The sequence below is a fragment of the Protobothrops mucrosquamatus genome, unplaced genomic scaffold (assembly GCF_001527695.2).
Source record: "Protobothrops mucrosquamatus isolate PMUCROS unplaced genomic scaffold, P.Mucros_1.0 scaffold3939, whole genome shotgun sequence".
Lineage (NCBI taxonomy): Eukaryota > Metazoa > Chordata > Lepidosauria > Squamata > Viperidae > Protobothrops > Protobothrops mucrosquamatus.
In genome coordinates, this window is record NW_015389882.1 from 25,376 (window position 1) to 38,277 (window position 12,902).

The 12,902-nt window shown below is 51.5% G+C and overlaps 1 protein-coding gene across 1 annotated transcript; it reads left to right on the plus strand.

Moving 5' to 3' along the window:
- The first annotated feature begins 8,203 nt into the window (after window positions 1-8,203).
- FAM222B (family with sequence similarity 222 member B) lies at window positions 8,204-12,890 on the plus strand. Its single transcript, XM_015827769.1, has 2 exons — window positions 8,204-8,285; window positions 11,350-12,890. The coding sequence occupies exons 1-2, from the start codon at window positions 8,204-8,206 to the stop codon at window positions 12,888-12,890; spliced, it is 1,623 nt and encodes a 540-aa protein (XP_015683255.1).
- The last annotated feature ends 12 nt before the right edge of the window (window positions 12,891-12,902 follow it).

Here is a 12,902-nt window from a genome sequence, read left to right on the forward strand (position 1 = left end):
GGTAGGAGGGAGGGGGGGAGGCGAAGGGGGTCCCCCGGTTCAGTTTCAGGCCTCAAAAACCTCATCTGCCCCCCTTTATCCTGCAGCTGGGGGGGGGCTCCTTCCTGCACCAGGTTGGGGGGCTCCTTCCCTGGGGTTCCCAATGGGAGGGGGGAGCAAGGGGCTACTCTTTCCCAGGGCTGCTTCCTCCCGGGCCTTGGCTCCTTGATCGAAGGGGGGGGAAGGGGGGGTCTCCCAGTTCAGCTTCAGTACCCCCTTATGCACCCCCTCCCCCATCTGCCTTGTCTTTCCCCCTCCCCCCCCCAAAAGTGAAGCCTCTGGCCCAGAGCCTGCACCTCCCCAGCCCTGCAAGCGTGTGAATTTGGAGAAGCTCCCCGGGGCAGTTTCTACGTCTGGCTTGAAAAGCCAGTTCCCACCGTTTCCTCCCTGGTCTGAGCCTCGGCCTCTCCCTTCCTCGGGCGGCCTTTCTGCTGCCAGAATCGGAGTCCGAAATCGGGCTGGGTCCCCGGGCCTGCCGAAGGCGGAGAGAGCCGTGCTGGAGCCCTTCCCCTAAGACCGTAGGCAGTCCTCAACTCAACGGCCGCATTTCAGCCCAAAATGTCCGTTCCCAAGTGAGACATCGGTGGAACGAATCTCTCCCTCCCCATTTTACAACCTTTCTTACCACGGGTTGTTAAGTGAATCCCTGCAGTTGTTAAGTTAGCAACATGGGTTATTAAGTGGATCCGGCTTCCCCCGTTGACTCGGATGGTCGCAAAACGGGACCCCGGGACTCTGCCACCATCATAAATATGAGTCAGCTGCCCAGCGTCTGAATTTTGAGCACGTGGCCACACGGGGATGCTGCAAAGGTCAGAATTGTGCAAAGAGGGAGGTCCTAAGTCACTATTTCCAGTGCTGTGGTCACTTCGGTCACTAAATGAATTGTTGTAAGTTGAGGACTACTTGTATATGGAGGCAAAGGGCCCTTCAGGATGATCCGCAGAGCTGCTGCTGGAGAAGGGGGTCTTCCCCTGAGGACCCTCCTCACGGGAGAGGCGGGAGCCCAGAGGGCAGGAAAGTCGTGCAAAACCTGGGCCTCTTGAAGCAGAGAATGCAGGCAGATGAAGGATTGCCCCGTCTGTGCTTTTATTTTTTATTTTATTTTATTTTATTTGGGGGCGCGTTCACGTCAGCATTGATTCGTGGCAACTGCCTGAAGTCCTTTTTCCCTGCCAAATTCTTTTTTTGAGCAAAGATTTGTTAGGCTGGGCTTTACCACCAAGAGGTGGGACATCGCCCATGGTTTGTCAGAGGAAGGACATCATGTACCATTAAAATCCTTTCCTTGATAATTGTTGCAGGGGAGGAATTGATGAGTCGCCTGATCTCAGTTTGGCAGCTTTTCTTAAATCGTCAAAAGCCGGAAGTAAAACGGATGATCCTGGCTTGCATAGGATCGCGTCAACCCTGGGTTTCCCTCTATAACTGAGTCGGCTGCATTGCGATCCAGTTTCCAAATTAAGTCAAGATTGACTTGGGTCACCCTTGTGGGTGGAGGTTGTGGCCACTAGAGCCTCTGTGTGCAAAGTCCAGGTTTTTATTACTTGGCTGCCTAAACCGAACAAAATAGCAAAGTTGGAAGCAGGAGAGCCTAGACCAGGGGTCTTCAACCTTGGCTCTTTTATGACTGGTGGACTTCAACTCCCAGAATTCCTGAGCCAGCATGGGGGAACTATGGCCCCCTTCATGTCTCATGGATTTCAACTCCCAGAATTCCTGAGCCAGCATGGGGGAACTAAGGCTCCCTTGACTCGTGGACTTCAACTCCCAGAATTCCTCAGCCAGCATGGGAGAACTATGGCCCCCTTCATGACTTGAGGACTTCAACTCCCAGAATTCCTGAGCCAGCATGGGGGAACTATGGCCCCCTTCATGACTCGAGGACTTCAACTCCCAGAATTCCTGAGCCAGCATGGGGGAACTATGGCCCCCTTCATGACTGGTGGACTTCAACTCCCAGAATTCCTCAGCCAGCATGGGGGAATTATGGCCCCCTTCATGACTGGTGGACTTCAACTCCCAGAATTCCTGAGCCAGCATGGGGGAACTATGGCTCCCTTTATAATTTGTGGACTTCAAATGCTGGCTCAGGAATTCTGGGAGTTAAAGTCCACAAATCATAAAAGAGCCAAGGTTGCCTACCCCTGCCCTAGACTATTTCAAACAAATCTCTTCTTGAAAACCTCCAGTGATGGGAGCACCCACAACTTCTGGTGGCACACTGTTCCCCTGGTTTAATTGTCCTCTCGGGAAATTCCTCCTTAGTTCCAGGTTGCTTCTCTCCTGGATCAGTTTCCATCCATTGCTTCTTTTCCTGCCTTCAGGGACTTTGGAGAATAGGTGGAAACCCTCCCCCCTCTTTTCTGTGGCCGCCCCCCCCCCCCCCAAATACTGGAATGCTGCTATCATGTCACCCCTGGTCCTTCTTCTCATTAAAAGAAAGCTGATTTCCTAATTTCAGCTATTTCTCCTGCAAAATGGAGGGAGGTCCCCTCCCCTCTCTCTCTCCAGCGGCCTCATCCAGTCCACAGCCCGGGGGGTTAAATCGTCATTTCTCCATTTGAGTAGTTTTATCTCCCGGGCCTGGGAATTCATTTCTAATTCTTAGCTACAGGAACCGAGGCTTAAAGCATCAGCTCTGCCTGACAACATGATGTGTCATCTCCAGACTTTGCAATCTCTCCCAGGCCTTGTTCCCATGAAGGCCTGTGGTCAATTTTAAGTCTTAATTAGCTGGAGAAGGAACATCCTAAGTCAAACCAGGGTTTACAAAGCACATACAAGCAGTCCTGAGCCCAAAATTTCTGATACTAAGAGAGACAGTTGTTTAATTTTGCCCCGTTTTACGACCTTTCTCGCCCCCGTTGTTAACTGAATCACTGCAGTTAAGGTAGTCACATGGTTGTTAAGCGAATCTGGCTTCTCCCCTTGACGTGGCAACAGCTGATCCCGTGACCCCGGGACACCGTGGCCGTCATAAATGCGAGTCAGCATTTATGACGGATAGAATCATATGAAGTCTTAATACCACTTTCCAAGGCCTTGGTAAGGCCACACTTGGAATACGGCATCCAGTTTTGGTCACCACGATGTAAAAAAGATGCTGAGACTCTAGAAAGAGTGCAGAGAAGAGCAACAGAGATGATCAGGGGACTGGAGGCTAAAACATATAAGGAACGGTTGCTGGAATTGGGGATGTCTAGTTTAATGAAGAGAAGGACGAGGGGGGACATGATAGCAGTCTTCCAGTATCTCAAGGGCTGCCCCAAAGAAGAGGGAGTCAAGCTATTCTCCTAAGCGCCTGAAGGCAGGGCAAGAAGCAACGGATGGAAACTCATCAAGGAGAGAAGCAACCTGGAACTAAAGAGAAACTTCCTGACAGTGAGAACAATTAACCAGTGGAACAACCTGCCTCCAGAAGCGGTGAATGTGCCAACACTGGAAGTTTTTAAGAAGAGACTGGACAGCCATTTGTCCGAAATGGTATATAGGGTTTCCTGCCTGAGCAGGGGGTTGGACTAGATGTCCTCCAAGGTCCCTTCCAACTTTGTTATTATCATCATCATCATCATCACAGAAAGCAGTCTGTGATAAACGAATAACAGCTGGAAGGGACCTCGGAGGTCTTCTAGCACAAAGCCCCCCCCCCTGCTCCGGCAGGAGACCCTGTACAGGTAGTCCTCGGCTTACAACAGATCATTTAGTGACCGTTCAAAGTTACAAAACTCAAAAAAGGGACTTATGACCGTTTTTCACACCACTGTTGCAGCCTCCCCACGGTCATGTGATCAAAATTCAGACACTTGGAAACTGTCTCGTACCTATGACGGTTGCAGTGTCCTGGGGTCAGGTGATCTCCTTTTGCGACCTCCTGACAAGCAAAGTCAGATTCGCTTAACAACCGCTGAACTGAACAGCTGTAGTGATTCATTTAACAACTGTGGCAAGGGAGGTCGTAAAATGGGGGGGAAACTCACTTAACAAATGTCCCACTTAGCAACGTAAGTTTGGGGCTCAGTTGTGGTCATAACTGGAGGACCACCTGTACTATTTCAGATAAACAACCGAGATGGACAAAGGGTGCTTCACACACCACCTTGGCTGCAACTGGTGGCTCAGAATGTTTCCGGAATGGGATGTTGGAAGACTAGGATGGCAGGTTAAATGTTGGTTTGGGCTGCTTCGAGTGTCGTGTGATTGTGCTCGTTGTTACACAGGCAGTCCTCGCCTTAACAACCGTTCGTTTAAGGACCATTCAGAGTTCTATCTGCTCTGGGAAAAAATGGCTTACGACCGTCGTAGCGTCCTCACGGTCGCGCGATCAAAATTCGGAAATATTTATAGGTGGCTCTTGACTTAACAACTATTCATTTAGTGACAGTTCTAGGTTACAACAGCACTGGAGAAAGCATCTTAGGGCCACTTTCCACATTTAACGACCGTCGTAGCATTCTCATCGTCACGTGATCAGAATTTGGATGCTTGGCAACCGGCTCCCATTTATGACGGTCGCAGCGTACCGGGCTCCCCTGATCCCCTTTTGCGAGTTTCTGACCGGCAAACTCAACGGGGCACCCAGATTGACTTCACAACCATGTTAACAACTTAACCGCAGTGATTCACTTAACAACCGCGGCAAAAAGGTCACAAAATGGGCCCAAACTCACTTAATGACTGCCACACTAAGCCGTGGAAATTTTAGGCTTGGTTTTGGTCGTTAAGAGGGCAGGACTCAGCGTTGGTTTTCACCCTAATTGGAAATAGTTGATTGCAGGCACCAACTTTTATTTATGTTGTACCATTGACTGCCCCAACTCCGTGGCCTGTGTGTGTGTGTTTCCATTTGTGGTTGTGTTGTGTATGGATCAGAGAGTTTGCGTGTGTCACGTTCACGGTTAGAGGGCTCAGAATATTTTTTGGGTGGCGTTACGTTAGAAACTCTCTTTAATAGGTGCTTTTGGGTACCCCAGCAAAGCAGGATTTAAGGCAGGGGTCTTCAAATTTGGCCCCTTGAAGACTTGTGGACTTCAACTCCCAGAATCCCTCAGTCAAAGCATGCTATAATTTTTTACGACCCTTGTAATTGTCTGATTCAGTCTTCGTGAATGTGCAGTTTGTGGTTTTGGAGTGCGTCTGTATTAATGAAGCAGACTGATTTGATTGCAGCATTATATAATTTACAAATTAAAAATGTCATCTGGCAGTAGAACGTGGCGGGGTCAGGTGATTCTCTGTATCTTGCTAGAAAAAAATAAGTCTGGTTTTGCCGCAAGTATTATTCTCTGGCAATTTTGAGAGAGAAAAACCTTAAATGAACGCCATCGAATATTTTTCTGTGTAGTGATGGTAAGGAGGAAGAGCTTACAAAAATAACACGGGGGTTTATCTAGACCAGATAAATGTCGATAAATCAGCCAAGATTAGAATGAGAAATAAAACACATTTATTTCATTTTCTGCCTATTTTACTTGAATGCTTTATGTCTATAGTTTGAAGGTGCTTCTAACACAAATAAAGAAAAGAATTCATTTAGCAACCGAATTTACTGGCAAGGAGATCCGACCGGCATTCAAATTTCCTTTTATGCAGTTTACAAATTTTGTTTCAATCTAGAGCGAGTGCATCACCTGCCTTTGGGCCCAAATCAGGACTAGAACCGTTCATTCCCTGGTTCCTAGCCTGAGGCCTCAACCGGTACACCAAAAACTGGCTCTCCTGGTTAGCAAACGGTAGTTTTTAATATAGGGGAAAAGGGAATATTATAGCAACAAACCTTCGCCCCATTTGTGAATTTAAGGGTATTCTGGGATGGGATGAAATGGAATAGAATATAGAATAGAATAGAATTCAGAATAGAATAGAGAATAGAATTCAGAAAGAATGGAATATAATAGAAATACAGAATAGAATAGAAATATAGAATAAAATATAGAATAGAATTCAGAATGAATGGAATAAAATATAGAATAGAACAGAATAGAATTCAGAATAGAAATATAGAATAGAATATAGAATAGAATTCAGAATGAATGGAATAGAATATAGAATAGAACAGAATAGAATTCAGAATAGAAATACAGAATAGAATAGAATATAGAATAGAATTCAGAATGAATAGAATAGAGAATAGAACAGAATAGAATAGAGAATAGAGAATAGAATTCAGAAAGAATAGAATAGAAAAGAAATACAGAATAGAATAGAAATATAGAATAGAACAGAATTCAGAATGAATGGAATAGAATAGAATATAGAATAGAACAGAAGAGAATAGAGAATAGAATTCAGAAAGAATATAATAATAATATAATAATAATAAAGTTGGAAGGGACCTTGGAGGTCTTCTAGTCTACCCCCCGCTCAATCAGGAGACCCTGTGCCATTTCAGACAAATGACTGTCTAGCCTCTTCTAAAAAAAACCTCCAGTGTTGGAGTACCCCCATTGTCTGGTGGGAAGCTGTTCCACTGGGTAATTGTCCTCACTGTTAAGAAGTACAAGTTCCTAATTCAGTATCAATTAAACAACTAGCGGTTAAGGCTCCAGACTAGAAAGCCGGAGATTGCGAGTTCTAGTCCTGCCTTAGGAATGAAAAAAGTGGGTGATGGCCATTTTTCACACTTAGCTTTACATTCTCCTTCCTGTCTTGGATGCCAAGAATTGGGCCCCTTCCCCCACCCCACCGGAAGCACCCAGATGCCACTGAGAGAACAGGGATTATAGGTGGTCTTCAACTTAACGACCGTTCGTTTAATGACCGTGTAAAGTTGCAACGGCACTGAAAAAGGTGACTTACGATTATTTTTCGCACTTACAACTGTTGCAGCTTCCCCGCAGACACGCAGTCAAACTTCAGACGCTTGGTGACGCTTGATTCATATTTATGACGGTCGCAGCATCCCTGGGGGGGGTCACGCGATCCCCTTTTGCGCCTTTCTCACAAGCAAAGTCAATAGGGAAGCCAGATTCATTTAATGACCATGTTACTGATTTAACAAAGGCGGTCACTAAATGAACTGTTGTAAGTTGAAGGCTGCCGGTACAGGTAGTCCTCAACTTACGACCGCCACCAAGCCCAAAATTTCTGTTGTTAAGTGAGACATTTCTTAAGTGACATTTTAGGAGTTTTCTTGTCACTTAAAAAATGTCTCACTTAACAACAGAAGTTTTGGGCTTGGTGGTGGTCGTAAGTTGAGGACTACCTGAGCCGGCAGCCTTCAACTTACAACAGTTCATTTAGTGACCGTTTGAAATTACAGCTGCACTGAAGACGGCGATTTATGGACTTTCCCACGGTTAAAACTCTTGCGGCGTCCCCAAGGTCACATGATCCAAATCTGGATACTTGGAAACTGGCATGTACTTAGGACAGTTGCAGAGTCACTGAACAGCTGCAGTGATTCACTTAACAGCCGCAGCAGGAAGAAAGGTCGTAAAGCAGAGCCAAACTCAGACCGCGTCTCACTTGGCAACCAAAATTTGAGCCCAGTCGCGGTCGTAACCCGCCGTCTACCGCGGGCATCGGAACTTTGAATCCGGATCACTGGTGCTTTTTTTTTTTTTTTTTGGTCTGTCGTAACTGAGCAACCGGTCGTAAGCCGAGGACTGCCGGTGCTGAAGTGCAGAGACCCAACAAAATCATAAATACAGATAGTCCTCCAATTATGACCGCAACTGAGCCCAACATGTCTGTCGCTAAGTGAAACATTTGTCAAGCAAGCTTTGCCCTGCTTTACGACCTTTCTTGCCGCAGTTGTTAAGTGAATCACTGCCGTTGTTAAGTGAATCTGGCTTCCCCGTTGCCAGAAGGTCGCACAAGGGGATCACCTGACCCTCCAGGAAGGCTGCGACCGTCGTAAATAGGAGCCGGTGGCCGAGCGTCTGAATTTTGACCACGTGACCACGGGGATCCTGCAACGGTCGTAAGTGTGAAACCAGCCCTAAGTCGCTTTCTTCAGTGCTGTCGTAACTTCAAACGGTCACTAAACGTCGTAAGCTGTAAGTCGACGTGTAAATCTTTCCGATCACGCCCGTCTTTGATCTCGGGCTTGCAAGGAGCCCGTCAGGCTGTCCCTGGGGGACCCCGTGAGTCTCCCCTGACCCCTGTCTTCCCTTGCAGTGCGCAGAGGACTCCGGAGCCCATGTGCTGACCGCCGCCTGCCATGCTGGCCTGCCTCCCAGGACCCGGCGACCTCTCCTTCCAGCTGCTTCCTTACCCGCAGATGAACACTGGGCTTCAGAAATGTGAGTTTCGGCCGGCCGCTTGACCGCACGCCCAAGGGATGGGCGGGGGGGGCGGGGGAGGAGGAACTAAACCCGGGTGGTCAAGGGCAGAACCAGCACTCCAGCGGGTCTCTGGCGGACTTTGGGGGGGGTGTTGGCTTGGATCCCCAAAAGCGATCCAAGAAGGGGTTCAGGTTGCCAAACGAGGCCTCGGATCAGCATTCCTCCACCTCGGCTCGGTGAAGACGGCTGGACTTCAATGCCCAGAATCCCCCAGCCTAGCAGGAAATGAGGAAGCCAGCCAGCTGGAGCATTGTGGGCGTTGACGTCCGCCCGTCTCCAAGTGGCCAAAGAAACACGGATTTATTTAACATCTGTATGTGGCCACGAGTCTGGTTGGAGCGGGTGGGTGGGGGTTTACCCAGAATCCCCCAGCCTAGCAGGAAATGAGGAAGCCAGCCAGCTGGAGCATTGTGGGAGTTGAAGTCCGCCCGTCTCCAAGTGGCCAAAGAAACACGGATTTATTTAACATCTGTATGAGGCCACGAGTCCGGTTGGGGCGGGGCGGTGGGGGTTAAATAGAATGAGCCCTCAGTTCAAATAGCTGTGCTGGCTGGGGAATTCTGGGAGTTGAAGTCCACCCGTCTTCAAGCTGCCACGATGGAGAAACCCGGCGTCAGAGACCCTCCGTGGTCCTGACGTCCCTCCCAATCTTCTCCCATTTTATTTTATTTTATTTTATTTTATTTTTTAACATGCCGGTGGCTAAGCGTCACGAGGAGGGGAGGGTGAGCCAGACTGCTGCTCTCACCAGGACATCCCTGGGAGGCTACGCGTAGGAGAGGCTGCCCACCACATCTGCTGGACCCCCTTCCCTGGTCTGGGCCCGTTTCCTTTCCTTGCCACCTGTGCTGGGATGGGTTACAGGTAGTCCTCCACTTACGACCAGAATTTCTGCGGTGAGACGTCGGTTAGGTGGGGTTTCGCCCCATTCTGTGACCTTTCTTTCCATAGTTACTAAGTGAATCACTGCGGTTGATAAGTCAGTAAGTGGCTTCCCCCATTGACTTTGCTTGTCAGAAGGTCATAAAAGGGGGTCAATGTGACCCCGGGACACTGCGACCATCATAAACAGGAGTCAGTTGCCGAGCATCTGAATTTTGATCGCGTGACCGTGCGTGCGGATGCTGCTACAACGGTCACAAGTGTGAAAAACGGTCGTAAGTTGCCTTTTTTTTAGTGCCGTCGTAACTTCAAACGGTCACTAAATGAACGGCTGTGAGTCAAGGGCCGCCTAAAAATGTTTCGGTTTGTGCCCGTCTCGGGACGCTGCGCAGGTCACAACTGTGAAAAACAGCTATAAGTCGTATTTTTCAGTGCCGTTGTAACTAGGAACGGTCACTAAACGGGCTGTTGTAAGTCGAGAACTACCCTGTATTTTGATCTCCCCTTTATATAGCCAATATTTGGTTAGTCCAGATGCAGCTCCCAGCCCCCCTTGTCTGCTAGTGAGGGAGGCTGCCCTGGGCCCTCTGCTTCTCCCCACAGCAGCCCAGATGTGGGGAAGGAACTTTTTGGGGGGGCTAAAAAAGTCCAGCAAAGAGTTGGTTTTTCCTTGTATTTGATTGGCCTGAGCTCTAGGGCCCCCAGGCCATCCCCAGTGTGACTTGGGGGTGACATCTGGGCCTGGGCTGTGGCTTCTCAATCTGGAGACAGCCTCGTGCCCCATAGAGACCCCCCCTAAACCAAGATTTAACCCCCACAGGGCACCCTAGGCAGAGAGTAAAATCTGGCTACAAATAATCCTTGACTTACAACCATAACTGAGCCCAAAATATCTGTGGCTGGACAGGACAGTCATTAAGTGAGTTTTGCCCCATTTTATGACTTTTCTGGCCACCGTCGTTAAGGGAATCCCTGCAGCTGTCAAGCTAGCAACCCGGTTGTTAAGTGAATCTGGCTTCTCCCCATTGGCTTTGCTTGTCAGAAGGTCGCAAAAGGGGATCCCGTGATCCCCCCTGGGGGGACGCTGCGACCGTCATAAATACGAGCCCGTTGCCAAATGTCCAAATTTTGATCACGTGAGCATGAGGATGCTGCAATGGTCATGAGTGTGAAAAATGACCACAATTCCCTTTTCCCACTGCTGCTGTAACTTCAAACAGTCACTAAGCGAACGGTCGTAAGTTGAGGACTACCTGTACTTATGTTATCCTGGAGGAGGGGAACTTTTGCATTGATTCCAAAACCAGTAACAGGACTTCTGAAAAGCTGGACGAAGCAGCGTCTCCTTTTAACTTTCGGGACACGGTTGCTCGGTTCCGGAAGAGGGTTCAAGGAAAGGGGTCCTTCCGACGTTGTGTGAGACAACCGTCTCTTTCTGGGGACCAGCAGCTGCATTAATAGCGGCAGCACATAGACTTATATGCCGCTTCGCGGTGCTTTACAGCCCCTTCTAAGCGATTGACAGAGTCAGCCTGTTGCCCCAACAATCTGGGTCCTCATTTTACCGACCTCGGAAGGCTGAGTTCATTTTGAGCCGGTTGGGATCGAACTTCCTGGCTGTGGGCAGAGTCAGTTTGCAACGCTGCATTCTAACCACGGCCAGCTTGTTTCTCAAAAAGAAAGAACCAAACCCCATTGGAGCATCCGCTGGGTTTGCAGCCGCGTCAGGCTCTCCAAAGCTCCAGAGGGCCACGGAGGAGGTGGCGCCCGATCGGGGGTCCCAAGGGTACGGACAGAACATCGAGAGGGTACGAGCGGGACTCCGCCGATGCCCATCAGACACAAATGGAGCGCCAGCCATGCCTCCGTGGCCGCCTTTTTTCTTTCTTTTTTTTTTAAACAATACCCTGCTGGGCCCCCGTATTGGTCGAGTTACCCCCGAGCCTTCCCCCCTCTTTTGAACTCAGCTCCGGGCAGTTCGGAGGTTCTGAAGAGAACGCTGACTGCTCGCTCAGTCGGTGTTGATGGCTTCTCTCTCTCTCTCTTTCTCTTTCTCTTTTCTCTCTCGCTCTCCTTTTCTCCCTTTCTCTCCATGCTCTCTGTCTCTCTGACTTTCTCTTCCCCCCCCTTCCCCAACCAGGGGACACTCCACAGAAAATGAGAGCCGCACAGCACCCTACTCCAGCAGAGTTGGACGCGTATGCTAAGAAGGTAGCCAACCACCCTCTGACCATCAAAATTTTCCCCAACAGCATCAAGGTCCCTCAGCGGAAACACGTGCGCCGTACTGTGAACGGGCTGGACACTTCTGGGCAGAGGTACAGCCCTTACCCGCCGTCGCAGGCATCCGTGAAAACAGGCCTCCTGGCCATCGTCCGGTCCCCGGCCAAAGGGGTCATCAAGGACTTTGACGGGAAGCGGACCCGCCTGCTGCCGGAAGCCATGATGAACCCCCCCTCGGTCCCCTACGCGGCACCTAGCACTTTAACCCACCCCCAGGCGCTGGCTCGCCAGCAGGCCCTCCAGCAGCTCCACTCTCAGGGCGTCCCCCCCGCCCTGCAGCCGCCACAGAACGTGGCCCACCCCGGCCTGCAGCAGCAGCAGCTGCCGCCGCAGCACCCCGCCAACCACTTGCAGCAGCCTCCGCAGCCCCCGCCGCTGGCGGGCATGCACCTGGGCAGGAAGATGGCCGACGCCGACGCCCCTCCGAATGTGACCGTCTCTACCTCAACCATCCCGCTCTCCATGGCTGCCACGCTGCAGCAGAGCCAGCCCCCGGACCTGAGCAGCATCGTGCACCAGATCAGCCAGTTCTGCCAGGCGCGCACGGGCGCCAGCGCTACCTCAGTCTGCGAGGGACAGATCGCCAACCCCAGCCCCATCAGCCGCAACCTCCTGATCAGCGCCAGCACCCGGGTGTCCGCGCACAACATCCCCACGCCCCTGCCTTCCTGCGGCATGGTCAACCCTGGCGACCACGCCGCGCCGGTCCCGCCCTCCGCCATGGGGGTGCCGCTGGGCAGCGTGGCCCGTGGCCCTCCTGCCTACCAAAGCGACATGAAGCAGGTGGCCGCGGCCTGGAACCAGCACCAGCTGGCTCACCTACAGCAGATGTGCGGCGAGGCCATCGGACCCTCGGCCCCCATGGGGAAGCCCCCCGGGCGAGAGCTCCCCGGGCAGGGCTTACCCGGCAAAGGGTCGGGCTACGCCCTGGAGCTGTGCATGGCCCAGCCGTTCGGCACGAAGGCTGCCCTGGAGAAGCCCGCCCCCTCGCCCCCCATCAACGGCCTGCCTGGCCCGCCCCCCTTCACCAACGGGCACTACTTCCAGCCCCCGCTGTGGAATAACATTCTGCCCACGCCCAACAGCGACAGCTCGGGCTCCCAGGACCTGGCCCTGCCGTTCCACGGGGGCGGCGGCGGAGGAGGAGGAGCAGGCGGACTGCAGACGATGGGGGCAGCTGCCCTGGAGTGCACGGCTGGCCCCCACTGCCGAGCCGGGGCAGGGCCCCCCGGCCCGGGCAGCGTGATGCCACCGATGGAGTACCCGGACTTCCACCGGTCCTGCCTCCGCGAGCCGGGCGGGGCCCCGCTGAGCAAAGCCGCCCGCACGTCGGTGAACCGAGGCCGGGGGCCCGGCGAGAGCTGCGCCCTTCACCTCCAGCACCCCGGGTACAGATGAGGAGGGCGGCGG

Bases quoted from the DNA above. Each gene is read 5' to 3' on its own strand.
- FAM222B (XM_015827769.1), top strand. From the start codon at position 8,204: ATGCTGGCCTGCCTCCCAGGACCCGGCGACCTCTCCTTCCAGCTGCTT. The intron at 8,286-11,349 runs GTGAGTTTCGGC...TTCCCCAACCAG, and splicing joins GAACACTGGGCTTCAGAAAT to GGGACACTCCACAGAAAATG.